The sequence below is a fragment of the Calypte anna genome, chromosome 20 (assembly GCF_003957555.1).
Source record: "Calypte anna isolate BGI_N300 chromosome 20, bCalAnn1_v1.p, whole genome shotgun sequence".
Taxonomy (NCBI): domain Eukaryota; kingdom Metazoa; phylum Chordata; class Aves; order Apodiformes; family Trochilidae; genus Calypte; species Calypte anna.
The window spans coordinates 9648505-9674245 of NC_044265.1; the positions used below are offsets into that span (position 1 = coordinate 9648505).

Here is a 25741-nt window from a genome sequence, read left to right on the forward strand (position 1 = left end):
ACGTGATACCTCCCCATAAATATAAACCAAGACCTTCTTAGAGCAAACAATGAGATGCTCCTTTAGCTGCTTGGAGAGACATCTGTATGGTTGCCTGAGTTTTGGGGATATAGGTGGTATTAAAGCTTTTGTTAAAGGCAGGCATGTTTGGGGACAAGGCATTCAGAGAGTTTAGGATTAAGTTAGGGTGGAGCTAAATCATTTAGGGTATTGGCTATTGGCTCCTAGCACTCGAATTAACTTCCCTTTCTAAGACAAACCTTAATAACTGAATAGTTTTCATACTGCTCTCTTAGGAGACTAGGCTTAAAACTGCTAAACAGCTCTAGCTTTTGTTTCCAAAATGTTTCTATATTTTCTGAAGGAAGGAAGAAAAAACCAAATAAAAACGCTTCACTAAAAAACAGGTAAGTTTTGTGATAAGCGACTGAAAAAGAAGGGCGTTTTTTTCCTAATAATTTGAAATGCAATGTCTGTCTTACCATTTTCAAAGCTGGGAAATACACTGGATAGTTTCAAAGATTATACACTGGATAATGCAAGGGGAGCAATAGTTGTGTGTTTTAAGATGTGAGTAGGTTTTTAATTCTTACTTACCCCATGTGATTATCTTGTTCCTGGGGCATATGTGAGTGGTAGCCCCTTTGCCAGCCCCTGGCAATGTGGTTCACACACTTCATGTTATGTTCTAAGGCAAGCAGTCATTCTTTGTGACTGAGCAGGTCATCTGTTTTGTTCCCTTTCCCTCATTATCAGGCCCTGAAGGTCCTGTGAACCAAGTAGACAAACCAAACAGATTTCTTCTTCCCCTCCCTGTCAGCCTTAAGATTCCTGGGCACCCAGCCCATTACTCCCTTCCTTGCTGGCCTTGAAGGTCCCAGGCACTCAGCCAGCCAGGTGCTGGTGCTGACCCTGTCACAGAACAAGGAAGCACACAGAGCACTGCCTATAAAAACAAGCAGTTAGAAGTGGGGAACTTGGACCCAAATTGCTGCTGGACAATGAGACCCAAGACCTCCTGGTGGCCAGGGATGCCTTTATCCTCATCTGCTTCCTTCAAGGATTGAGTTACTGACTCACATTATTTTATATTACATTTAGGTCTAGGTAATGATTGTATATTGAGACAGCAAACTATGTATTAAGATCCGATGTGCAAATGATCCAGGTGATTAGAAATCATAGGTTAAGTGGTATTATAATTTCTATATTATGATACTTACAGATTGCTCTACATTGATTCTGCCTATAGAAATCCTGGGTCATTTTCATGGTAAATTTTGTCCTAAACTAGTCATGATACCTTGTTAAGAAAATAAAGCTTGAACTATAACTACAATGCACTGCTGTCGTCATTCTGTCAAGAATTCCTAAGGGAATCTGTGTCCCCTTTGGGTGACAGACATACTTTAAGAGAAAAAACCCATAAAACATTAATATCTGCATTGACAGAATATGGTCTTTACACACCTTGGTCTGTGAATTGCTGTTTGTGTATTTTATCCTATGCCTCATGTTCTAACAATTAAAAACCATCTTATTCCCAGGTCAGCTTACAGGCAGTACAGACACCATCCTCCTGCTCTCAGCAACAGGACAGCCATTTCAAGTGTGGAAACTGCTGCTGTTCTTCTCCTGCCAGGTCAGAATAAACAGAGTAGCATCATCAGCTGGCTGGCTGTGGTGGTTTCAGCAGAGAGATGCCAGTTCTGACTTCCATAGTGTGGTATGTTCTGTGTACAGGTGGGGTAACCTATGTTCCTAAGAATCTGCAGCTGGAAACAAATCCATGTGAGAAGACAGCTGCTGGAGTGGGACACTGGCACCTCACAGTTCCAAGTGCCAGTGATCTGCTGGCACTGCCCTGGGCAGCTCCTGCTCGGCACAAGCTGGGACAGCACAGGGCTGGAATCAGGCTTACACATCTCTGCTTCAGTTTGATCAGACTCATTCCTTAAATGCAAAGCAAGCCTCCTTTTATTTGTACCATTTACCAGCTTCTGAAATGGGGATAGTGCTACAGTAGGTAAAAAGAATTCACACTGGGGCTTGCTTGTAAGGTAATCTGAGGCTGAGGCAATATCCCAAAGGGGGGCAGGTGTCCCAGGAACACTTGCACACTGACAGAGTAATTCCAAATGTTTGTGTTGCATCAGTTCTGCAAATACTTTTTGTTACTGGGCATGAAAGGTACAATACCTGTCAACATTAGGTTTGTAAAGAGAGACTGTTTTCTTCTGTTGACTAATTATCCAGTGAATATATTCTGTTTGAAGAGACACTTCAATAATTTAGCAGGCATGTGCCAGGTAATATAGGAGCTTTTGTCTTACTAGCAGCATAGATCTTCAGTCATGTGTAACTCAATCTCTGGCTTTATGTATTCAAGGAAGTGTTTCGTGTATCCTGTATCAAGTGCCACTGAAAAGCAGGCCTAGATAAAAGATTAAGGTAATGTTCTTAACCAGAAGAGAGTTTACCCTTTACCATCCAGTATATCTTTTTCAGGCAATAACTGCTTTATACATGTGATGTGTGTATGTATATATATATATGCTGAGATCAAAAAAATTAGTTTGTAGTAGTAGAAAAATCACTTGTAGTGCTACATTCTTTGGTTTGCTGGACCAGGTAAGGGAAATTATAATGTTCAGTTGCTGGGAACACTGTGAAGCAAAACTCAAGTAAAGGATTTTTTTCAAACCCTCCCAAAGTATTTAAGCACAGCTGTGCCACTCTCCAGAAAGGTGTAAGTTCAAATGTCCTTTTCTGAGCCACTCTCAACTGGTTCAGTCATCTTTCTCTGCTAGCCTGCAATACAACTAACACAACAAAGGGAGATATATTTTATTTAGGAAAGACCATGACTATTGTATTCAGTAAAGTGCAGAAATAATGCAGTAGCTCAAACTATTATCAAATTACTAAAACCAAAATTAAAATACAATCTTTTTTTCTTTGGAAGGGCAGCTGTCTGCCATTCTCATGCTGTAACACAGAGTGGGATTCATATGGCCTCAAAAGAACAGATATCATTTACTGACAGGCAATTGCTTTCTGCTGACATCTGACTCTTCTCCTCAGAGGTCTCCATTTTCTACATGATGTTCATTCATGGCCTAATGCAGAAGGATTGCAGACAGTCATTGGTTGTCTGTGCATTAATGTTTAATTTATCAAAGGGTACATATATATTTGTGAAGAACAACTTCTGCATCTGTTGAATGTTGTCAGACCTCAGACATCAGTATGTAGCATTTAAAATGCATGGGCTGGACTGAAATAGCTTTTCACAAAAACAGAGAAAGAAGGGAAATGTCTATTAAAAGAGAACAGCTTAGCAAAACCTTTTTCATTGACTGAATCCTTCTCCTGTCACGCTTTTGTTCAGTCACAGGCTGTGTGATGCTGTTTGATGCTGACCTGTGTCTTTCACAATGGCTGAGATCATCCAGTTCATCATCTGAGCACCTTTCTTTGGTGGTCCTGCCTGCAGCAGTGGGGAAATGAAAGGGAAGATGATTCAACTCTCCAAGCTATTTTAAGCTATTTCCTTGGCTGAAGGAAGAGTTCACCTTTCCTATCATGAGTCACTTGAGAATCTATTTGCTACTATCTTGCTCTTTCTAAGCATCCTTATCTTCATGGGCAGTGCTGTCCAAGCTGCCCTTCTGGTAGGGAAACAGAAGAGTTGTTTTTAATTCCTGTAGGGTGATGAAAATGTTTGTTGAGGTAGGCCTAGCCTTGACACCTCCACACTGGCAAAAGGAAAACAAGACTCTCAGAAGCAGAATGGATTTTCTGATCTAGGATCCTGATCCATATGCTTCATTCATGAACTTTACTTCAAAAATACAGATCGAGTGATCTGTCAGCCTTTTTCTGTCTTTCTGAGAATGCATGTAATATATACCCTCTTTACTTTCATGCTTTTCTCTGCGTGCTTGTCCCCTAACTAAAAGCATGATGTGGTAGTAACTGGGCCGTGTGACTTTGCAGGCCTGCCTGTGTCTCACTTGTCATGCTCAGCTGATGTCATTGTGCTGCTGCAGGGCTGGGGACATCGTGTTGCTGGCAATTCCCTGCTGACCCACTGATGGCTTTTCCTCATCAGCAATGACTGTGATGCTCCAGCCAACTGGATGTGGGTGTTGTACTGCAAGCAACTCAATGGCATCACCTGAGTCAGCCTCTGCCCTTGCAGCCTGGGACTGTGCAGCTTGTCTGTGGCAGTGTGGTGACTGAGTTTTTTGTAAAAAGGCACATTTTAGGTCTCTTGAGATCATATAGAAGCTGGAATCATTCTGCCCAAATTTCAGTCCAGGTTACCATGTTTTTCTTCTTAAATACCTTTCAGGCATCTTGGATATAGCTTTTGTGCCCAGTACTGCTACCTTGTTTTGATGTCTTGACAGTTCAATTGTGTTCATATCCTGTTCAGAGCCACTACAACAAATCTTTGCTGCATTATGTTTGAATAGAGTAGACATGGTAACTAGAAGGCCCTAGGAATTTCTAACTGAACTTTTCAACAAGGTTCATTACATAGCATGCTGATCCTATATATATAGATACATAATTTTTTTTCTATATCTTGGCTAGGTTCATTGCAGACATTAAATACCTTTTCAAAGTATCAGAAATTGGATGCATGATACCAGAGTAGATGGATTATCTATCTCATTGGATATGGCAAAGTAGAAAAGTCTCTTTTAGTAAGGTCTAAACCTGCAGAAGTGCACACTACCAGATTTAAGGAGGTGACCCAGATGGGAGAGGAAGAATGTTTATTTTTTAATTCTTTTTGCAGCAGTAGTTCAGAGTTAAGCAATGGTCCTGGTGTGTTCAGGGCACCAATGCATAAAATCTGAGACAAGGGGCCAAGTGCAGAATTTCCTGCTCTAACCTAAACCAAATGCCACTGAATGCAGCCTCCCTCAAGATCTCCCAGCTATGCTACTGTTCACAGCCTAGCTGGTGGCCAGCATCCAGACTGAGCATTAGTAAAACTAACAAACCAAACGGTTCCCACAGAAAGTCCCTTGCTTTCCAGCTAACTTATTTAATTGTGGAGCTTCTAAAAGAGATGTTTCATCTACCGTTGTTGCAATAACCAGTCCATGGGTATCCATGACAAAACCCAAGGGCACTGCCCTACAAGCAAAGAAGGCTTGGCCAAGCAGCAGCACAAACTGAAAAAGGTCAGGGGTTCACAGTAGCCCTGTTTTATTTTTAAAATAAAGCCCATCAGTTTCTTAAGAAATGAAGGAGGTTCTTCAGTGGCTTTCAGATCAATTTCCCCAGAGACATGAGGGGAAGGCATGTGTACAAAGAGAGCACCACAGAACTTCACTGGCATTCCTTCTACTCCTTCCTACCAAAGGAGGCACAAGAGAAGAGAAAAGACTTCACAGCTCTGCAGAGGACAAGGAACAGAGCTAGCTTTTCCCCTGCAATGAATTCGCTGTGCTTCCCTCATCTCTCTGTCCTGTTCTTGTGCTCCCAGACATCCAGCCTCCTCTGCTATGATTTGGTTTTCTTTCTTTAGATGGGGACCATTTCTGCTTGGTTCTGTACATGGCTGATCTTGCAGTGCCACCTTCTCTAAGATTTTCGTGGAATCCAGGACACTTGGTTTGGTGTTTTTGGCCACTTTGGTCTGCAGCTTCTATTTCAAGTCTTGGGTAATGCTGCTGAACTACATTAGAAGGATCCTTTGTGTATCAGTTTTGCATAAGCCTTGAGGATTGTATTAACATGTAAAAAATCAGTAAATTCTCCTAACTGTGTTGAATCTTCCCAATCTGTATCAAAATAGAATGCTCTGGATTTGCAATACAAATCTGATACATTGGTTGTACACTGCTGCTAAAGACTTTTCTCCAAGCTTCCTCATAGATCAAACAATGAAGTTTTATTTCTTAATAAATACAGAGAACTAAATACAGCCCTGCAATATGTCTGTGTCTGATCTGTGTTCCCATTTTTGCTTGCAGTCTACTCTTGGATTTGTGTTAAGCATTGTCCAGCATTTCCCAAGACAACTTCATCCTGAGATGTATCTGTTTCTGCAGGAGCTCTCTGACCAGAGAAACTTGGAACATACTCACAGGTACTCCTCTCACTGTAGTAAAAGCACAGGGAGGTGTTGGCAAACTAACTCTGCCAAGGTCCTGTAGTTTTGATCTGGTGGCTGGATTTAATCTGTTGGTGTTTAGGGGAGGATAGCTGCTTATCACAAGAACAAAGGAGATACTGTAAAAAAACCCAACTCAGATAAAGTTACCACTACTTGCTTTCTCTTTCCCACAGAGTTTGTGGTAACAGCTCACTCTTCTCTGTGCTTGTCCTAGCTGTGCCATGAGACAGAAGGTTTCATTTCCCATCCTACTTTCCAGGGTGTGGCAGAACAAATGCACACCCCCCAGCCATACCAGCAATACTCTGGGGTTTGCCCTGCTCATTCAGTACAGGTGTAGCTCTAATTTATTGTTGTGTTCTTCCTCTTAGAGGACATCTAGGTTTTAAAATGCTTTGAGAAGCCAGGTTTTTAACTGAATGTGTTTTTATGTTCTTAGAGAACTTCTCTTCCTGCCTCCAGGAAAGTCGAGGAACAGGGATTCCTCCTTTGAGAGATGTGGGGCTCCTGTTTGAAGGGGAAAAAAAAGTATGTGATGTTTTTCTTCCCCCTGACCAGTGTAAGCATCAAAAACTGAGACACTTCTGGTAGCTTTTGAGCCTTGCCTTCCCTGCAGAGGAACAGGAGTCTGTTTGGATGATTTGAATCTTTGCCATCATTGGGAGTAGAATGAAGCTCTGTAAAAGGACTGCAACTGAATAACAATTGGGTTGCCATTAGCTGGGGCAGCCCAGGAAGCAGCTGATGTGCAGTTTGTGGTGGAAGTCATGCAGACAGAAGGGCTATGAATCAGTGGAGGGGCCTCAGCCTCTGCCTGTATTCTGACCCTAAAGGTGTATTCTGGCTGTGCTGTTGGGATGGACCTGGGTTGTGTTGCTGTACCTACACACATCACTGTATACAACACAGCAGCTCCAAGGATTCCCAAGTAACCATCCCTTTTGCAGAAGGCTGTTAATGTTGCAGTGATGTTGGGTGCTGCTGGCCCAGCTCCATTTTTCTTCCACAGTAATGAATCCAAACATGTCCTAGTCTTTAAGTCTGGTGCTTTCAGAATGAAAAGCTTAATGGCTTTTCTTGACTTTTTTTCTTTCTTTTATGAAGCGTAGGGTCTTTAGAACTATAGAACAGTGCAAGAAAAATATTAATGAATAACTACAGAGAGCAGACATTAATGCATTCCTTTCTCTTGAAATAACTGGCTTTTCTCTGTGGGCTCTGTAAAAGAAAATTGTCTGCAGAGCCTGAACCTGCTGTGTTGATGCCAAAGTAGATGGTGATTTAGAACTTCACTGGCTTTTTTGCTAAAATGTTACCTCTGCATTTATCATGTGGCAAAAAATCTCTCTTCCTCTGCCAAATGATAACCCGGGAGAGGCAAGATAAACCTAAGCCACAGGTGCTGTTTTTGAGGTTCTGACTGTTGAATTTCTAGGTGATGGAAACTGAACGAAAAATGTTTTCTAGGACCCTCTCCTACACCTCAGGTTCTAAGGCATGGTGGAAGGGGAGGAAGAAAAGCGTTGCAAGCACTCCCCAGTTGGAACATTTTCCAAGGATGGCTTTTGAGGCACTGAGTAGCTTTTCAGCTTTTGTTTTCCTGCAGTAATGAGCAGAGGGTTATGTGAACTGAGTACAGGGCTGCACTGTAGTAACAATATTCCCAGTTTAAATCTCAGCTTTCCCAGATCAGCGCTGAAAACTGCAGGTCATACCAAAGAGTGGCATTTCACAGCCTCCTGTATGAGCTGCCTATCCTGAGAGGGAATAAAGTGCAAAAGGGGGACAGTGGAGAGGAACCCCACTGTTGACCACCAGCAGAAATGGGAATAACACATCCCAGTGCCAGAGGGAGGCTGCACAGGTAGATGCCCAGTAGCAAAGCAGGATGCTTAGGGACCTGCTTAAGAAAGTGACTTTTGGACCGTTGTTCAGTGTTTAAGCCCCTGGCTGTTCCCTTCTCGTTGCCTTGGTTCCAGACCATCCTTTCCTCCCGCCTTGGCTTCCTAACATGCCTTTGTCACCCAGCGTGCCACAAAGGCTGGCAAACTGCTCTATGGCTTTGTCCCTGTGTCTGAACCTGCCAGGGATTAAACACTTGCAGTTGAGATAATTGTGCAACTGAGAAGAGGGAAGAAGTGTGTGTAAAAACAGCCCTTTTTCCGAGGCGGTTTTCTTTGGCGGGATCCTGCGGGAGCACTCCCCGCGCCTGCCCCCCCGCCCTGCCCCGGCGTTTGGAGCTGCCCCCCGTGTAGTTTGGGGCAGGCTCAGTCTGAGGGGCTGTCCGCAGGGCACCCCGACTGCCAGGGGGAAATGGGCAGAGAGGGGCAAGGCGGCTGTAATTCGAGGCAGCTCCGTTACGGGGCCGCGAGCAGCATCCAGGGCCCCTAAACCGCCGGGGGATTGACCACCAGCCCTCAGGACCGGGGCACCCTTCGGCAGGGCCGCGGTACCGGAGGGACTCGGGGGTGCCGGAGGGACTCTGCGGTGCCGGACTACGCGCCCCGAGTGCCCCTGCGCGGCGGCGGGGCGGGGCGGGGCGGGCGCGGCCCTACAAAGGCGGCGGCGGCGGCTGCGGGGCCGCTACTCACCGGCACCGGCGGGAGGGCGCGGCGCCGCCCGCGCTCCCGGGACAAAGCGCGGCCATGAGCCGGGTGTAGGCCCCCGGGACCCAGCCGCCGCTCTGCTCCGCTCCCTTCGGCCGCCGTGGGGGCTCGGAGTAGGGGGTCTCTTGTCGCGGGGTGGATGCCGGCTGGGGCCGGCCGCGCCCGGTACCATGCACACCGTGCAGAAGGACACCACCTTCACAAAGATCTTCGTTGGGGGGCTGCCCTACCACACCACCGACTCCTCCCTCAGGAAGTACTTCGAGGTCTTCGGGGACATCGAGGAGGCGGTGGTGATCACCGACCGGCAGACGGGCAAATCCCGGGGATACGGCTTTGTAAGTGCCGCTCTCTCTACTCCCGCTCCGCTTCCCCACCGCCCGGGCGCCGCGGTGATGGGCGACGGGGCTGCTCCCCCTGCGCTCGCCCGGGAAAGGGGTCTGGCAGCGCTGCCCCTGGGCCGGTAGTCCCCCCCGTCTCCTGGGGTCGAGGTCCCGCTGCCCCCCGTCCCGTCGCTGTTGCTTCGCGGTGGTTGCCGCGCCCGGCGGCAGCCGGGAGGGCTCGGCCAGGACAAAGGGTGGGGTGGGGGTCCTGGGAGGACAAATACCCCCGCTCCGTGTCGGCCGGGGTCGTGCCACTCATTTCGGTGCCTCCTTTCCCCGGTTCCCCCGTCATATTTCTTTGCCGGCTTCAGCCGGGCGGGATGTGCCTGCACCGCGTGTTTCGGGAGCGCGGCCCCTCGCCTGGCAGCTCCTCTCTCAGTGGGCTCTGCTGCCGGGAGATTTGGGACTGGCCTCACCAACTTCTGAAAAAAGCACGGGGGAGGAGGTGGAAAGGCAAGGGAAAACAGCTGGCGCAAGCCCAACGGAGTAACTTGGCGAGGGGGGAGCCCTCTTTTCTGTCAAGTCCCCAGGAGCCTTTCCCATCTTGCTGTCCAAGTGAGACTGCACGAAGCCGAGTTCAGCTCCCGATTCAAAATAGAACAATAAATAAACTCCACTTAGTGCCTGTTGCTGGAGTGTTTACAAAGTGCTGTTGCTACAAACAAGGCTGTGCTTAATTCCAGGTGACCATGGCAGACAGAGCTGCAGCTGAAAGAGCATGCAAAGACCCGAATCCCATCATTGATGGCAGGAAAGCAAACGTGAACCTGGCATATTTGGGAGCAAAACCAAGGAGTATTCAAACTGGTGAGGCATCCAGGAGATCCCGTCTCTCTCCATTACAATAACTTGTAAGACAAGGAAACAAATTACCCAGGCAGGACTCATTTGATCTGATGATGCATGCTTACCCCTCATAGTTTTGATTGTTGACTGAGGATGCTGTAGTGCAGTTACTTCTCTTCTGCACCTTCTTACTTGTACCTGTTACACTAGCCTTATGCACATCAGTTCACGTAACTCAGTTAAAGCTGTTTTCTTCTGTGGCTACTCTGTTTTCCTGTTATCCTCTCAATTACATCAGTATATTAACAATGAGATCCATTCCATCATTCTCCCCTTTGGTTTGATGACCACAGTACCCCATGTGTAAAATATGGCATTATACCCCAGTGTCTGTTCAATAACAGCACATTCACACTGTTCTTTAATCTGAATTTGCATCTGGTCCTGCTGCATATCACATATGCATGTTAACATTAGCTTGCTTCTAAATGGGGCTCTGAATGTGCTCGCATGCACAGCAGATGAAATGCATGTGGTCTGAGGTGTAATTATGCACGTCTAAGTTGAGTGTTAAAATGGATGCTATTCGTTAATATTTCTTTTTCTCTGAACACTTTTTTAGGTTTTACCATAGGTGTGCAGCAGCTACATCCAGCCTTCATTCAGAGACCCTTTGGGTAAGTGGAAATGTTTCTTAACAGACTAAAATTGAATTAATGAATCTACTTCCTCATTGTTTAATATGTGTGAAAAAAAGCCTTAGCTGTCAGGAGTGGGCAGTTTCAGCAGCTGTTGTTAATGTTTGGAGTACTAGATTTCTGGTGAAGATTTTAGAAGTTTTGTGCATTTGTCAGCTTTAATGTAATTCCCAAAGATCCTCCTTTATCCTCAGTAAATCTTAGTCATAATAGACCCAATGAGTTGCTCGCTGCCTTGCCAACTTCAAGAATTCAAATAAATGGAAAAGAGTTTCTCTATTATAATACTTAAGGTGTCAAAACAATTAAGCAAATTCTGTTCTCATGTTTCTCAGATAAGATCTGCTTCCTCTGTGCCGTTTCCCACGTAATAATGCTTAGAATACAGTTTTATTCTAGAAAACAAATTGCATTGGGAACAAAGTCTGTTACTTAATGAAAGTAACATTAGGTCAAAAATTGATTTTGGACAGATGTTATACAAGGCTTGAATAGTCTGCAAAAGTGGGCTTTTGTCTGCTGTTTTCAATAGCTTATACCATCCCTGCTCGGTTAGAAAAGTCCTCTTTTTATACATCTAATAGGATCTGGCAGCTGCTCGGCAAAAGACAAGTGTGCTTCATGAGAACAATAGGGACTGTCATACTGCCTTCATTTAACTGTTTAATGATTGATGCAGTTCTTTTTTTACACCATTTCAGAAAGTGAATATTGATAGGGGTTTCTTATTATTATTTTCTAAGAGCATTAAGAAAGTAGGTGCATTTTTAAAGCTTTTGAGCACTGCTCTGTTGTGGTTTTTGTGTGACTCTAGTATAAATAGATGGGATTTTAGCCTCTGTCAACAGATTTTTTTTTTTTTTTATTTTTTTTTTTCTTTAAAGAGAAAAAATCTGCCAACAACAAACCAGAAACTTTCACTCCTTTGCCCTCATAGCTGCAGTTGCCAACTGCCCGGGTGATCTTATTCCAGTGAGTTTATGGATGTAAGAAACTGTGTTGCCACAATAGTGCACAGCCAGTGTATGTGTGTTGTGTATGGTTCCAACAGGGCAGTTTTTGTAAGTGGATACAGCTCTGTTTGAAATACTTTAAGAACATCTGTCATGAAATGGAAAGTCTCTCTTTTTGTTTGGCAAGAGCCATGGTAGTCTGTGTAGACAAGATGTTGCTTTTTAACAGCTTTCCTTGTACAGGAGCTACAGTAGCTTTCTTAGCCCCCCCCCCCAAAAAAAAAAAAAAAAAAAAGTGGGCAGCAGCTGTACCTTTGAGATGTGAACCCAAGAGTCTTTCTGAGTTAGACAAGAGTGCAGAGGAGAAGTTGTCAGTAAACCCAGCCTGTTAGGAGTTTCTCCATGCATGCTGACAGAAAAGATCAAAATGGTGAAGCATCTTCAGTGCTTGCTGGTAGGAGCACGGGTGCACTCCTGTTCCTCTAGCAGATAAGATGCTGTTCCTGTGGGTGCTGTTCCTGCCCTGGAAAATGTAATGTTTGAACAGTTTGCTTTTAGTTTCACATACACAGGAGTGTGGGATCAACTAACTACGTGTTCCTTGTGATCTAGACAGTTACTGTTCCAGTTCTTAGGCATTGGTTTCATCATTAAACCAGCAGAGCTACAGTTAGCACATACAGCACCATAAATTATTTATCAGTTGCCAAGAGACAGGAACCAGGAGACTGGAAGGCTGGAGGAAGGGGATTATATATCATTATTTGCAGGCATCAGTAAACATGAGTTTTGTTGCATTCAGTCATTCCTGAGCAGAATCACTGAAAATGTTCTTAGCTGGCACATGTGGAACTGTTTACCTGAGCACCCCAACTGGGGCTGCTCTGTGGCTTCTGAGCAAAGCATCAGGTGCTCAGTCAAGCATTGGAGCTTGACTGCTGGTTCCCTCTTTGTCTTGTCAGTAGACCAACAAAATTTAGAGCCTTCCAAGCTTTTGCATTCCCTTGAACCCACGATTTCCTTGACCCTTTGTGGGATTTGAGGATAGATAAGGAGTTTATGAGGATCATGAGGATCTGTCTGCCTTCAGAAGCTTCATCAGATTCCTCTGTACCGTATGTGGTGGATCCTGACCTTCCCCAAATGAAACCAAGTGGTTTGTCTCCTATGTCCAGTCTGGTTGGGTACTGGTTCTCTTGCCTGGTTCTCTCTTCTGTAGTTCCTGTCTCTGTAGTTTTTGTGCCCAGGGCTTCTAAAAGACAATTGTTAGGGGACATGGGGTACTAGGTGTGCAAGCTGAACTTGGCAAGGAAGAAGTGAATGAACAAGTGATTAACTGCTAGGCAGTTGAATAAGGGCAAGCCAGCCAGTCACGTGCCAGCTATCAAGCCACAAAACGCAGGTTTTGGAGAAACTTGAAGTGAATGGAAACTATGAAAATTACCCAAACATCAGTAAGGATTATTTATAAACTTAAGGCTTCCCCCCACTAGCCCCAGGCACCCAAATGCAGCTGTAAATATTGCCTGGGGTATGCGGAACAGAAAGAGAAAGCATGAAGAGCCTCTCTCCTTCCTTCTGCTGTTCTGGCAGGGGAGGCACTCGCTCAGCAGACAGCAAGGAGTCAGCAGTAAATCCTGTTTGAAAAGTGGTCTCTAGATGGTCGTAACTGGAGATCTTAACAGTAAGGGAAGGTGAAGGATGCCTCTGTGTCAGGGTGACTTGGGGATCTGGCTTCCAAGTTCAGGGAAGCAGCTTTAGGCTTGGGGCTTAGCCTGGAGCTTACAGACTGTGCTTTGCTTGGAGGCAGCAGGCAATGCCATGGTGTGTCCCTCCAGCTACCTGCCAGCACAGAGCTGAGCTTATGTGATCAGAGAAGGAGAGACCCTCTAATTCCGAATGGAGCTGTCTTATGGCACCAGCATCCCTTCTAAGAAATTTTGAAAATGTATGAAACTCCGTGGAGCCTGCTAGGAGCAACTGTGTAGACCAATACATGGAGATGTGGCAAAGCTGCTTGGTGTCCCCCTCTGGAATGCTGGTGCTTAGGACAGGTTTGAGTCTGTGCAGGGCACGGGGATTCCCTGGTTCTTGTCTTTGCAGTCATGGCTGCTGTTCTGTACACAAGCAGTGTATGGCAGATGCATTCCTGTGGCTGTGGCTCAGTGAAGGAGCTATCTGTGTGGGAGATCTACCAGTGACTGAGTAAGTGACTGAGCTCTTGGAAACACACAGCTCTCTCTTGCAGCAGGATCCAGCTTTTTCCATGTTGGCATGTTGGATGTCACTGCTCCAGAGACCCTGTTGCCCAGTCTTATGTAGTTACTTATTTTGGTGGCCCACTGACTCTGGATCACGTTTGGTCTCGGGCAGCATCAGAAAGAGTTAAATCACTTTGAATTTGAAATTTCATGCATTGATGCTGCTGCAGTTGGGAAGTGAAGAAAGTCCCTCTTTGTGTCAGCCCACCCTCCCTCACAAATGTTTATCCTTAAAACTTCTCTGTTGGGTTAAAAATAAAAGGAAACAAGCTTTCATCTTTTCTGTGGTTATGCTTATAAAGCTGCACACACTGACCTTGCTCAGCCCAGCCTCTCAGCTGGCATCCCCTGTGCTCTGACTTCCCATTGTACCACTTACCAAAAGCTGGACCACTGCAGGACCCTGGGCTGCTCTGCTGGTCCCGAGCAGCATCCCTGGGGATGGCACACTCAGCACCTGTTCATCCTGTGCCAGCAACGTGAAAGCTTTTGAGGGGGATTTCCTAAGAAATATTCAAATCCATTTTCCAAATGGCCTCAGCTGCTAGTGCTCAGGCATGGCAACTGCTATTTGTACCTAATGCTTGCCAGAGTCAGAAAGAGCTCTTTTTTTCTTTTTTGAGTGACCATGTATTCTTATAAATACAGGTCAGATGGCTTTGTGAAATTTCTTGAACTTCTACATTAAGGTGGCAAATGCTGGTATTGGACCCAAGGGTTTGGTGTACAGTTTGTGTTGGGTTTGAGCATGATTTGCTTATGTCCTGCTTTTTCTATAAGTCTGTAGAACAAGACAAAAGGAGAGCATGGTCTGCCATACTGACCTTACACTTGGGTACATAAATGATGTGCCAAGCTCTGGGCAGCACTGGACCTGTCAGGGGACAGGCTCCTGGGGAGGGTTGCCATGTGCTGTTCCAGTACAGTCAGGGCACAGACCTGCACGTGGTGACCCAGGCTGAGCTGGCTTTAGCTTCATCTTTACAGCACATGGATTGAGTTGTGCCATCTATTTTGTTTGATTTCATTGCCTTGGGTGGATTTGCTTTCATCCTCATCAGTGTGAGAGCAGCCACCTTAGCAGCAGAGATCTTTTCCCTTGTAGGAGGTGAGGAGTGACAGATGTAAAACTCTCCTATTCTGATCAGACTTGTGCTCCTTAGTTCCAGTGCAGCAGATTCATGCACACATCTGAATTTTCAGAGCAGTCTAACTTGTACTTCATCTCATCTTTCCTTTGTGCAGCTGTTGACATACTGGTCCCTAACTCTGTAGTATTAAACACATGCCCAGTAATTCGAATGATAAATGCAGCTCTGCCTGGCCTGCCTCAGGATGCCAGTGAGGGAACTAGACAGTTGTTCTGCTGATAATTTGGTAGCAAGGACACTGGGTCACTTCTAAATATGACTTACATGAAAAACTTGTTCCCCACAGATGGGAGCGAGCTACATACCAGAGCTAAATATACTCTATGATCACAAAAGATGAAAAGTTGTGGGCCTCAAAGTTAAGACTGAATCTCCTGTTTCTTGGTCTCTAAATCCTGTAAACAGGATCATGCTGTGCCTTGAATTTTCCCTGTTGCCAGCTTTGAGTGTGTCACCCCCCTGTGTCATTGCTGAACGGGCTCTGTTCTGGCCAGCCCAGCACAGGCTGGGAAAGCTGTGGGGGGCAAGCTCATAGCTCCCCCTGTGATCCCTGCTGGTGGGAAGGTGTGAAAAAGAGGTGTCTTAGATGCTGTAGATCAACAAAAACACAACTGGCAGCAGAGATCACTGAAGTTCTTAAAATGCAATTTCTTTCTTGGCTGAGAAATGACTTGTTTTATCAGTGTAGGTTTCATTGCTTCTTCCATAGCTAAAGCTTCAAAATTCTTCATCTATCCAAGAAAGAGGTTTTGATGAAGCAAATATATTGATAGTTTGATTAAAAGTCAGTGGAAAGGATCACGTGTAAAGAAAGAATTTAGAAAATTGAACCAGTTGAAAGTAGTCAAATTAACATTTATATTATGCCAAAACTTATCAGGTACTTGAGAACACTCTAGAGATGTTTTTGCAGCCTTTGGTCTTCACCAAATTGCAGAATAAAATTGGAAAGCTTAGTTAAAAGCAGAATTCCCGGGGCTGCCTGGGCTCATCTCTCAGAGCTTCTGTTCCTCCTGTATGGACAGGATGAATCTGGCATCCCCCTGGATTTCTCACACTGATGCTGAAGGACTCAGGCTCCTGTAGTGCACTGGGGTGAACCTTTTTTCTGTTTCTTCTGTCAGTTCATTTCTGTTTTGGCTGCGGTGATAACTCGACAGGGGAGGGCTTTTTCCTTTTCTGGATAGCTGGCTTCTTGTAGATAAACTTCCATGTGGCTTTTTCCTTGGTGCCAGATGGCTCTTGTTTCAGGCAGATGTTATCTCCTGCTACCTGAGTGTTTTTCAGCCTGCCTCTCCAAAACTATTTTTGGTCTGGCCAAACATGCCTTTGTTTGGGAATTTTTTTTTTTCCCTTGGGTGTGGAGAAGTCAGATGCAGAGGATAAATCTGTAAGTTCTTGAGCCTGGACAACTCATGGTGGAGCTCAGCATATTGATCTCAGACTATTGGTCAAGCTGAGGAGAAGGTTTCTTTTGTTTGCAACCTCTTTTTTAAATTTTATTTTAATTTCTTTTGATTCTTTTCCCACACAGACACTTTTGCAGAGGTTATAAGATAAGGTGTAGATGGCTTTTTTCTTTACTTGTTTTCTGTGGATTCCACCATCCTCCTCTATGGGCCATTAGTTTGGAAGTCAGGGTGGGCTAACACTGTAAAATGAGGACATTGCTGGTGTATAATAGGTTCTTAGTTACTGTAGTGTTGCCTTTTCATTAAATTTTCTCCCTGCCAAAATGAAAATAAATTGAAATTGTGGATTGTTCTCTTAAGTTTGCATTTGTATTTCTGCAGCAATGGTTTTGGTAGGCTTAGCAACCAGCAGAGGTTAGTACTGAATCCTGTAATACAATAATATTTTCTTGTACTGATTCCAGCCTGGGACAGTCTGTTGTGGCAGGTCATTCCTTGGTGATTGCCACCAGTGTGGTGCTGTCTGGTCCCAAGAGGGAAACAGGGGACCCAGTGCTATGGATGTTTGCACAGGCTGCAAAAAAATCTGCCCATAGGGCCAGAAGAGGATGAGTAGAAGATGAACAGGCAAATTAATTACAAGATGAGCAGAAATTAGGGTGAGTTGCTATTTTGTGTCTGTGTCCTAGCCTAGTAGGCGAGGATAAATACTGTGCTGTGGAGCTGCAGAGTTCATCCTTGTGTTACTCTGATCTGGCTGGTAGATAGCTGCCTGATGAGGCAGAAGCCACTGACATTTCAATGCATGTTACAATCAGCTTTAGTAGGGGCATTTCAGGATTCAGAGTTTTGTCATGGTCGTAGTTGCAGCCCAGTCCATGTCAGTGAAAGCTGTTAGATGATGGAGTGGCTGGGGCACAATGAGTGTCCTGAACTGCACCAAACTGTTGGCAGATAAACTCCATGTCTTGCTCCCTGAGCAAGAGTCCTTGTTGGCAGGCAGGGACTGAGCTGGCCATGCTCCAGCCTGTAGCCCCTCCTCATCATGTCTGGGTTTGAGAATAGAGACAGAATTTTTCAAGTTTCTACAGCTTGTCATTGTGGCTGGGGCCTGGATGATGCATCTTGCCAAGCTCCACTCAGGTCTACTTAAAGTGGCCCCAGGAGGTGTGTTCTTGCTGGCTTGGGAGTGTCGTTCAGCAATGATGTTCTTGGGGTATGAGTTTTATCAGGATGTGTCTGTGCATCACCAACAGTGAGGTGGTGGTGTGGCACTGTGAATGTAGAGCTCCTGGGCTGTTGCTGCTCTCCTTGAAGTCACTGGGATGTGCTTCCCAGAGCAGCTTGGTGCACTTACACTTGTGAGCCCACTTAAAAATACATCTTCAAATCTCTCACCCAAGCTGTGGTTGGAGGTGTTACTTCACTATGCTGCTGTCATGGACAGCTGTGGCCATGCTTGACTTGTTCTGCAGTACCACCTGCCAACTGAAGCTTGGCACCGCCTGCCATCACATGCTGGGGCAGTGTGGATGTCCCTGTAGCAGATAATGGGTCAACTCTAGTGGAAATGGAGGCCAAATTCCTGAGATCAAATGTCAGAATTTGTGCCTTCACTGGCAGACACAAAGGACTGCCTTTCTTTTACTCTTCAAGGAATAAAAGTCTGGTTGGTTGTGGTGGTGGCATTTGTGTGCCAATCTGTTGTTTCCCAAGAGTCTGTATGATGCCATGTCCCTCTTGGCAGGGTTGCAGTTGTCTCCCACCCCTCCAGAAGCACCAAAACCATTTCCCAGTCTGGCAGAGCTTGCAGGAGCTTCTCATGGCTCATGCGTAGAAAGTCCTGCAGGACAAAGGAGAGCTAAAGCAACTAAAACACATTTTAGGTATAAACCTGACCTAAAATAATCAACTATATAAAGTGCTTCAGCTATGAGACACTGCCAGATAGAGCTGCTGAGAAGGGAGAGGCCCTTATTAGTTGATTTGTCTTCCTTGCTGTTTGGGCAGTGGTGTGGGACAGATGGCCTTCTGCTGGCTTGTCCCTTCTTCCTGAGGGCTGCTGCTGCCCACCAGCCACCCGTGCCTGCAGCTCAGCCCCAGCAGCCCTGCTGGTGCTGTGGGGAGAGCTGTGTGATGGGGAGGTTCTAAAAGGTCTGCTATTCCAGCAGGCAGCACCTCCTGAGAGCCAAGGGCAGCACCAAGCCTCACCTGATGCTTCTGAACTTGCCCACCCCGGACAGCCCCCAAACTGGATTGCTTTTGTTCTCTCTTTTACATTTCACCCAGCAAAAGCAGCAGCCCAGCCTGCATCTCCTCTGCCGAAGGCTCTGTAACCATCTCTTTTGTTCTGTGTCTTTCAATTTTGGCTGCTGGGCCAGCGTGGCATCATGCCACATAGTTAGGAACGGGGGCCAGCGTGGCAGGTCCCGGCTGTGCTCCTGCACCGATGGCCCTTCTGAGTCCCCTGTCCCTCCTGAGTCCCTCCTGTGGCTCTAGAATTAGGTTTGACCGTGCTTGTTGGATTTTGTGGCCTCTGCCCTCCATTAATTGCAATGCTGTAAGCATCTTGTACATCTGCTGTTCGCGGGGTGGCAATGGCTGATCACTTGGTTGATGTTTTATAATCACATTATGTGTATTTTAGATGAAGTTCTGGTTGGCAGGGCCCATTTGTGGGGGAGGGAGGAAGGGAAAGGCATCTTAAAACACAGATGTGACTCATTCTATAGAAATTCAGAATAGAGTTTGCTGAGTTTTAGAAAAAGAAATCTAAAAGTGATATTTTTTGGGTGTTTTTTTTTTCCCCCTGAGAGATCTTTTTTCAGAAATTATGGAAGAGGAGAAAACATTTTAAGACCTTCTGTGAATGCTCAGTGTAGCCAGCAGAGAACTTCATCATACTGTACTGGTTTTGTTTTGTTTGTAGCTGCAAGTTATCAAAGTGACCTTACCTTGGGTTGTGTGTTGTCTTGATCAATGAGTTGCCAGCTGTCCACTTAATTCAGAAGTCTGAACTGCATATCATGCTTCAAATTTCTAGCTGAATTATTCAAACTCCACCGACCAAAATAACTTTCCCTTTTACACAGAAGCAGATTCTGGAGTTGCTGTGTGTGATTTTCTAGTTCAGTAAACTATGGTGTGTGATATGCACTTGTGTATGTATTGGGCTGGGATGTATTTCAGGAAGTGGAGTACTGCAATACTTACTGTCCTCTTAGCTAATGGTGCTTTTTATTCAAAGTAGCTTTGAAAAGCTGGGATTTTTCCTTGCTGAGTAAAACCAGTAGTGCAGGATGTCATGGATTTGCTGTCTCTCTGGAGCACAGTGTGGGAGCTGTGTATGTGAAAGCAAAGCCCAGGTTTGGAGTTTCTCAGGGATGAGTTGGGAGTGTGAACTCCCCCTGACACCTCACACATGACCATGTCCCCTGCGTGGGATGTTCTGGCTCTAAAGAGCAGTTGGGTGGCAGAAAGGGACATGAGGTTGTGCCTACAGAGCTCTTCAGACAGGATGGTGCTCAGACAGGATGGCTCAAGAGGGTCTTGGACCATCCTCCTGCGTCATTTTGCCAGGTGTAGGCTGAATGCCTGTGTGCAGGAAAAGTGCAGGCCCCTTCTGGTGGGAGTTTTTTAGTGAGTCCTGAGCACGAGGATTGTGCATTTGTGTTTGAGGGATTTTTTGTTGTTGTGTTTGGGGGATGGGTTTAACTTTATCAAGCTCTGGAGCAGCAGGAAGCCCAGTAGTGGGACATATGCAGGGAGAAACAGCAGGCAGCCAGAGCATCCATCACCAATTTGGGATGCAGGCTGCTGTCCAAGCTGCTGATTTACAAAGGTAGGACAAGAAGGTTGTGTGGGGTCTTCTCATCTCGCCTCTAACAGATGCATAGGCCAATGCCTGGGACTGCCTCTGCAGAGCCATTTCACCAGACCCTATCAGGCCAACAGAGCAGAATTGTACCCTAGAATTTTTTAAAACAAAACAAACCAAGCCCCCAGAGATCAAGTGTGAGTAAACCCTGGGTTGGGACTGGGCCCCAGCTCCACAGAAGAGCTGACTGGTGCTGCTGGTGGATGTGTGTGCCACATGGAGAGCTCTGGGGCTGAACTCATGTAGAAGCTCAAGCTCTGATTCAGTCATACCCACCTCAGTCAAGAGCAGATATAAACCTGAAGTGTTTCAGTGAATTTTTCCAGGCTCATTTCATTCTTGTTAGTCACAGGGTGATGATATTGCATATGGAGCATTTATGGACTGCAGGGCAGCATCCCTCTCTCTGCACTACACTGGGGTTAGGTTTGGCCTCTGGAGATGGTCTTGCACTTAATCAGCCAAAGGTTGAAGTGCTGCTCTCCACCATCCCTCCTTCTCCCTGGTGCTGCTCCTCTGGGAGTTGCTGTGTTATATCTGAGGACCCTAATTTCAGAGACAGTGTTGCTGTTTGTGTGGAGGGGAACAATCATTCTCCATTCTTGCAGGGCAGTTGGCACTACACCATCTTTAAGGTCCCCTCCAACCCATACCATTTTATGATGAGAAACTCAGTTTATGAGCACTTGTTTGCAAGAAGCCTTTCTCATGCCTGAAGAGTGGTTGAAACCATCCATGCTGCTTATAAAGCAAATGGAAACAGCCCCATAACTCCTCTACAGGGGGGACCTGCCCCAGGTGGACCCTGGTACATTGTAGGTGGTAGCTGAGACCTAGGAAAGACACTTGGGTGGAATGAGGGCAAACAGTGACCCATCCAGCAGAAGTGTCCAGTCCTTGGCTGCAAGTCCCTGTGACAGACTGGAGCACCAGGTCCTGCTGCTGGGCAGCATGGTGGGTCTGGTGGGGTTCCAGCCCTGAGGATCAGATGAATGAGTGGGCAAGAAAGCCTCTTCCTGAGCAGCTGAGCTCAGCTTTGAAGAGCAGTTCAGGCGTGTACCAAGCCTGTGTCTTGTGAAGAGCTTGTGGGAGGCTTTTAAAAGTGGTCATGGTTAGAAGTATGCTGTCACACACATCCACACAAACATCCCCAAAATATTTGAATTTGCGTAAGCTCTTTGCAGAGTTTTACCTTGTCTTTTTTTGTTTGCCAGAATGAGTTGGGTTCTGGGGGCTGGGTGAAAGAAGCTCTCTGGAGAATGGCTTTTGGTTGGTGCTGTTGCTTTGCACCATTCAGCCAGCTGCTGGCCACAGGGGCCTTTTCTCATCTTGCATTTTTTTGGTGCGCATGGCTCTCATCTTTCAGTAGTCATGTGCTGTTTGCTGGTGATGGTCTGTAGACCCCTATTTCTTAAACAAGCCCCAAATCTGTCAAGCATGTACACAATGGAGCTCTCTGCTGCTGGGGCTGTGCAGGCAGGCACCGGCTGCATCCTGCACTTGATGTGCAATTGCCAATTTTTGTTTGGCCCATGGTCTGTGTTCACAGACCTTAAACCTTCAGGTTTGCTCAGTTTCTGCTCTTCTGTGAGGCCTGACTTGTGGGCCCTTTGGAAAATGTAGCCCATTCATTTTGTTGCTTTTGTGTGTGTGTGTTTGGGTTTTTTTCTTTTCCTCTTTGGTAGCAGTTTCTCGAAAATTAGTGGGCAACGCTGCATTAATCATCCCCAGGATCTTTCAGTCTATGGACTTTTAACTGGCATTAAAAGCCCTTGGCTACCTCAGGGGAGGGGCTAACCAGCTTGTGGAAAGCAGTGCTCTGGGACATGGACCAAAAGGGCAGAGGGTCTGGCTGACCCTGGAGCCTGGGTGTAGCATCTCATGGGCATTGCTGCTGGGCTGGAGACTGCTGAGCGGAACTGATATCTAATGTTTTACAACAAACAACCTGTAGCATTGACCTAAACATCCAGTGTTATGGAAACACAGTCTTACACGTGTAGAAACTGGTAACAGCTGGCAAGCTGAAAGGCTCGTGGGACAGTGGTTGTTCCTGGTGGGATGCTGCCTGGGTGGGATGAGCAGAGGAGTGACCTGGTGTCCCTGGACTTGAAGGTGTCCCATATTAATGTGGGTCTTCAGGAGTCTCCACCGGGGTTTGGGCAGTGAAAGGGGAAGGGTGGACCTGGAGGGTACAGGAGTCTGCCAGTGCAGGCAGGGACAGGCAGGGCATGTGGGGAACAGGCAGGGGCTGTGTCACTGCTGTCCAGGGAAGTTTTTTTGGTTGGGACCCAGCAACCTGGGCAGTGGGTATGTGGACATGGAGACCAGGGTGTGTGTCTGTTCTTGCAGTCCTTGCTCCACCTTTCACTACTTCCACTTTGGGGTCTAGGATGATTTTGCTTTCATTGCCTTCACCCTGAGCAGCACCCCTGACCAGAGGGCAGCACTGCTGAGCATCACCTTTTCCGTGGCTGATGAATACGAATTGTGAGGGTGAGGGGAGGGGTAGGAGGAAGGCACAAAGGCTGGAGGGAGCCCAGCCCCTTGCTGACTCTCTCCCTTTGCCTCTGCAGACTGGCACCTCACTACGTTTACCCCCAAGCTATCATCCAGCCCAGCGTGGTGATCCCTACCCCTGTGCAGTCCATCACCTCTCCCTACATCGACTACACCGCCGCCAGCCAAGCCTATTCCCAGTACACCACAGCTGCCTACGACCAATACCCCTACGCTGCCTCCCCCGCTGCCGGCTTCGTGGGATACGGCTACACGGGGGCGGTGCAGCCCCCCATCACCGCCAGCACCCCCGCAGCCCCCGCCACTGCCTTCGTGCAGTACCAACCCCAGCAGCTGCAGCCCGACCGCATGCAGTGAGGGCCCCGCATCGCCTTAGGCACCCAGGACAATCTGTTACCATGGAAAGGTGCGACTAGGACTGACAACGGCAACAAAACCAGAATAAAAGAAACGAAAGAAATCAGACCCGCCCCTTTGTCCCCTTTATGTAGGTGCATATCAATACCTTAAGCTATTTATAGTGTTAAGGGCAAAACCCTTGCAGTCTGACCCGTGCTCATGAAAAATGGACTTCTGGTAAGTTGATTTGTTGGGTTTTGTTTTGTTTTCAATCCGGACAGATATTGTCTTGAAGATGTTCTAAAAGTGACTGAAATGTTTCACAAGAAAAGTACAGATTCTTGCACACATGGCAGTCTGCTCCCATCACCTGTGGTCATCTTCCCAGCCCTACCCCGTCAGACCTCCCCTCCTCATCAAACCTGCAAGCCTCTTAATTACTGTTAGTACAGAGGTACTCGAAGAACATGGAAAAAAAGCAATCTTATTTTTTGGTTGTACAAAAACTTTGTAATACTCAGAGATGCCTTACAGAAAAAAAAAAGCGAAAGAAAAAGAAACTATTTTTTAATATTTATTGCGATTTTATTCGCATGAGCTGTGAATTGCAGACAGAAGAATAGTAGTAAGTATCTGCCTTGTTTAATTCTCATTTTACTAAATTATTGTATGTAGGTAAATGCTGAATCACTTCAACATGCAAAAGGGAATATTGGCTTGAAGGAGAGCAGAATATTCCTTTAGTCAACGCACTGTACTATTTTCTTATTGTAATTGTTACTCTGTTAAGATTATCTCAAATTTAGGTATATTTTTAAATGCAAAAAAACAACCAAGAATACCGAACATTTTGTCTACTTTGGTAGATCTTTTGTTACAATGCTGCAACCTATGGAGACATTTACAGTATTTATGTAAAAGTGATCTGGAGCTGTTGGCCAGGAAAGCTTAGGAGAATATCATGAGTGGAGCAAAAGAGAAGAAGGTGTTATGTCACTGAACAAATGGGTAAACGTAACCTTTTTATGCCTATAATCCAACAGCCAAATAAAGGAAGAGAACAGATGATGTAAGTTAAGTGCATTTCTACAAAAAACAGCAATAAACTATTTTAACTTTTAAAATTATTCAATACTGTATGGTATGATGTTTGCTTGTCTGGAACCTACTAGGGAGTACTTTCAAGCTGACCTGATCTGGCTATGCTTGTGACCATGCCAGGGTGGGCAGAGAGTGCATCCTGCTGCAGCTCCAGCAGGAACTGGGACAGCCAGGATGGGATCTTACCCAGAATCCTCAGGATATCACTTCTGTTGTTTGCTTTCCCTAAACTGAATCCATACAAAAGTGAGCAGTCTGCCAAAGCCTTGTCCTAGTTAAGGAGTCTCAGCTCTGATGGGGCAGGGGCAGGCTGTGGGTAGCAGTGGTGCTCTGGTAGGGTGCTTGAGCCCCTGAGCAGCCTCTCTCTGAGTTCCCCAGCCACATTGAACTCCCCCTCAGCAGCTTGCTTTTGAAATTGTTTCTCAGATTTTGACCATTGCAAGTGGTGACTATCAGCTTTTAAAAGTAAATAAAATTATTCTCTTTGAATGTGCTAGTTATCTAGTTTATCTTTGTAAAGGTTACAGAAGAACTGGGGCCGGGAAGTCCCTGTCTTTTTGGCACTGGTGTGTCTTGCTGTGCAGGAGGTGGTAATGCCTAAAGCCATCCTGAGGGAAGAAGGTGCCATAGGATGGAAGCAGAAGCAGTTCAGCACTGTGATCAACTGCCCTGGTGAGCTTAAAGGCACAAAAGGAGTATGTGTAATGTCAGCAGGAGACCTAAGAGTAAAGAGCCCATCTCAATGAATGGAAACAGCTCATTCCTCTCTTGCTCACACTGCATGAGAATGCAGCTCCTGGTGGGGCTCTTCATCCTGCCCAGGGTTTTGCTTACAACCATTGCTGGTGACATTTATTTCCTTTTTAAGTAATTACTTTCTGGATAGGGTGGTGAGGCTGCCAAAGGAGTAAGAGTTGAGTCCTGCATCCAGCACAGTTCTGGCAGGGAGCACAGTCTGGCCCAAGAAACCTGCTTTTGAAGTACTATCAGGGCTGGAGATTATTCAGCAATTCTTTCTCTCTGTCATGAGTCTTCCTGAGGAGGAGGAGGAGGAGGAGAGGAGGAGGAGGAGGAGGAGGAGGAGGAGGAGGAGGAGGAGGAGGAGGAGGAGGAGGAGGAGGAGGAGGAGGAGAGGAGGAGGAGGAGGAGGAGGAGGAGGAGGAGGAGGAGGGAGGAGGAGGAGGAGGAGGAGGAGGAGGAGGAGGAGGAGGAGGAGGAGGAGGAGGAGGAGGAGGAGGAGGAGGAGGAGGAGGAGAGGAGGAGGAGGAGGAGGAGGAGGAGGAGGAGGAGGAGGAGGAGGAGGGGAGGAGGAGGAGGAGGAGGAGGAGGAGGAGGAGGAGGAGGGAGGCAGGATTTTGGAGGTGGGAGCCATGTGGCTGTGCCCATCCTCAGGCAATGTTCCTGCCTGGCTCCAGCACTGCTGAACATTGGGGGGTTTTTTTCACCAAGGACCTGTGTCTCCCAGGTCCATAGGAAGACCAGGGCCTCCAAAGATTTAAGTTGTCATTTAAAAGA

The 25741-nt window shown here is 46.3% G+C and overlaps 1 protein-coding gene across 1 annotated transcript; it reads left to right on the top strand.

The window, feature by feature from the left end:
* Nucleotides 1-8730: 8730 nt before the first annotated feature.
* Nucleotides 8731-24252, top strand: RBM38 (RNA binding motif protein 38). The gene is made up of 4 exons (XM_030463034.1): nucleotides 8731-9083; nucleotides 9812-9935; nucleotides 10537-10591; nucleotides 22843-24252. Exons 1-4 carry the CDS (start codon nucleotides 8916-8918, stop codon nucleotides 23141-23143), a joined length of 648 nt encoding a protein of 215 aa, XP_030318894.1. The 5' UTR covers nucleotides 8731-8915; the 3' UTR covers nucleotides 23144-24252.
* Nucleotides 24253-25741: the final 1489 nt, after the last annotated feature.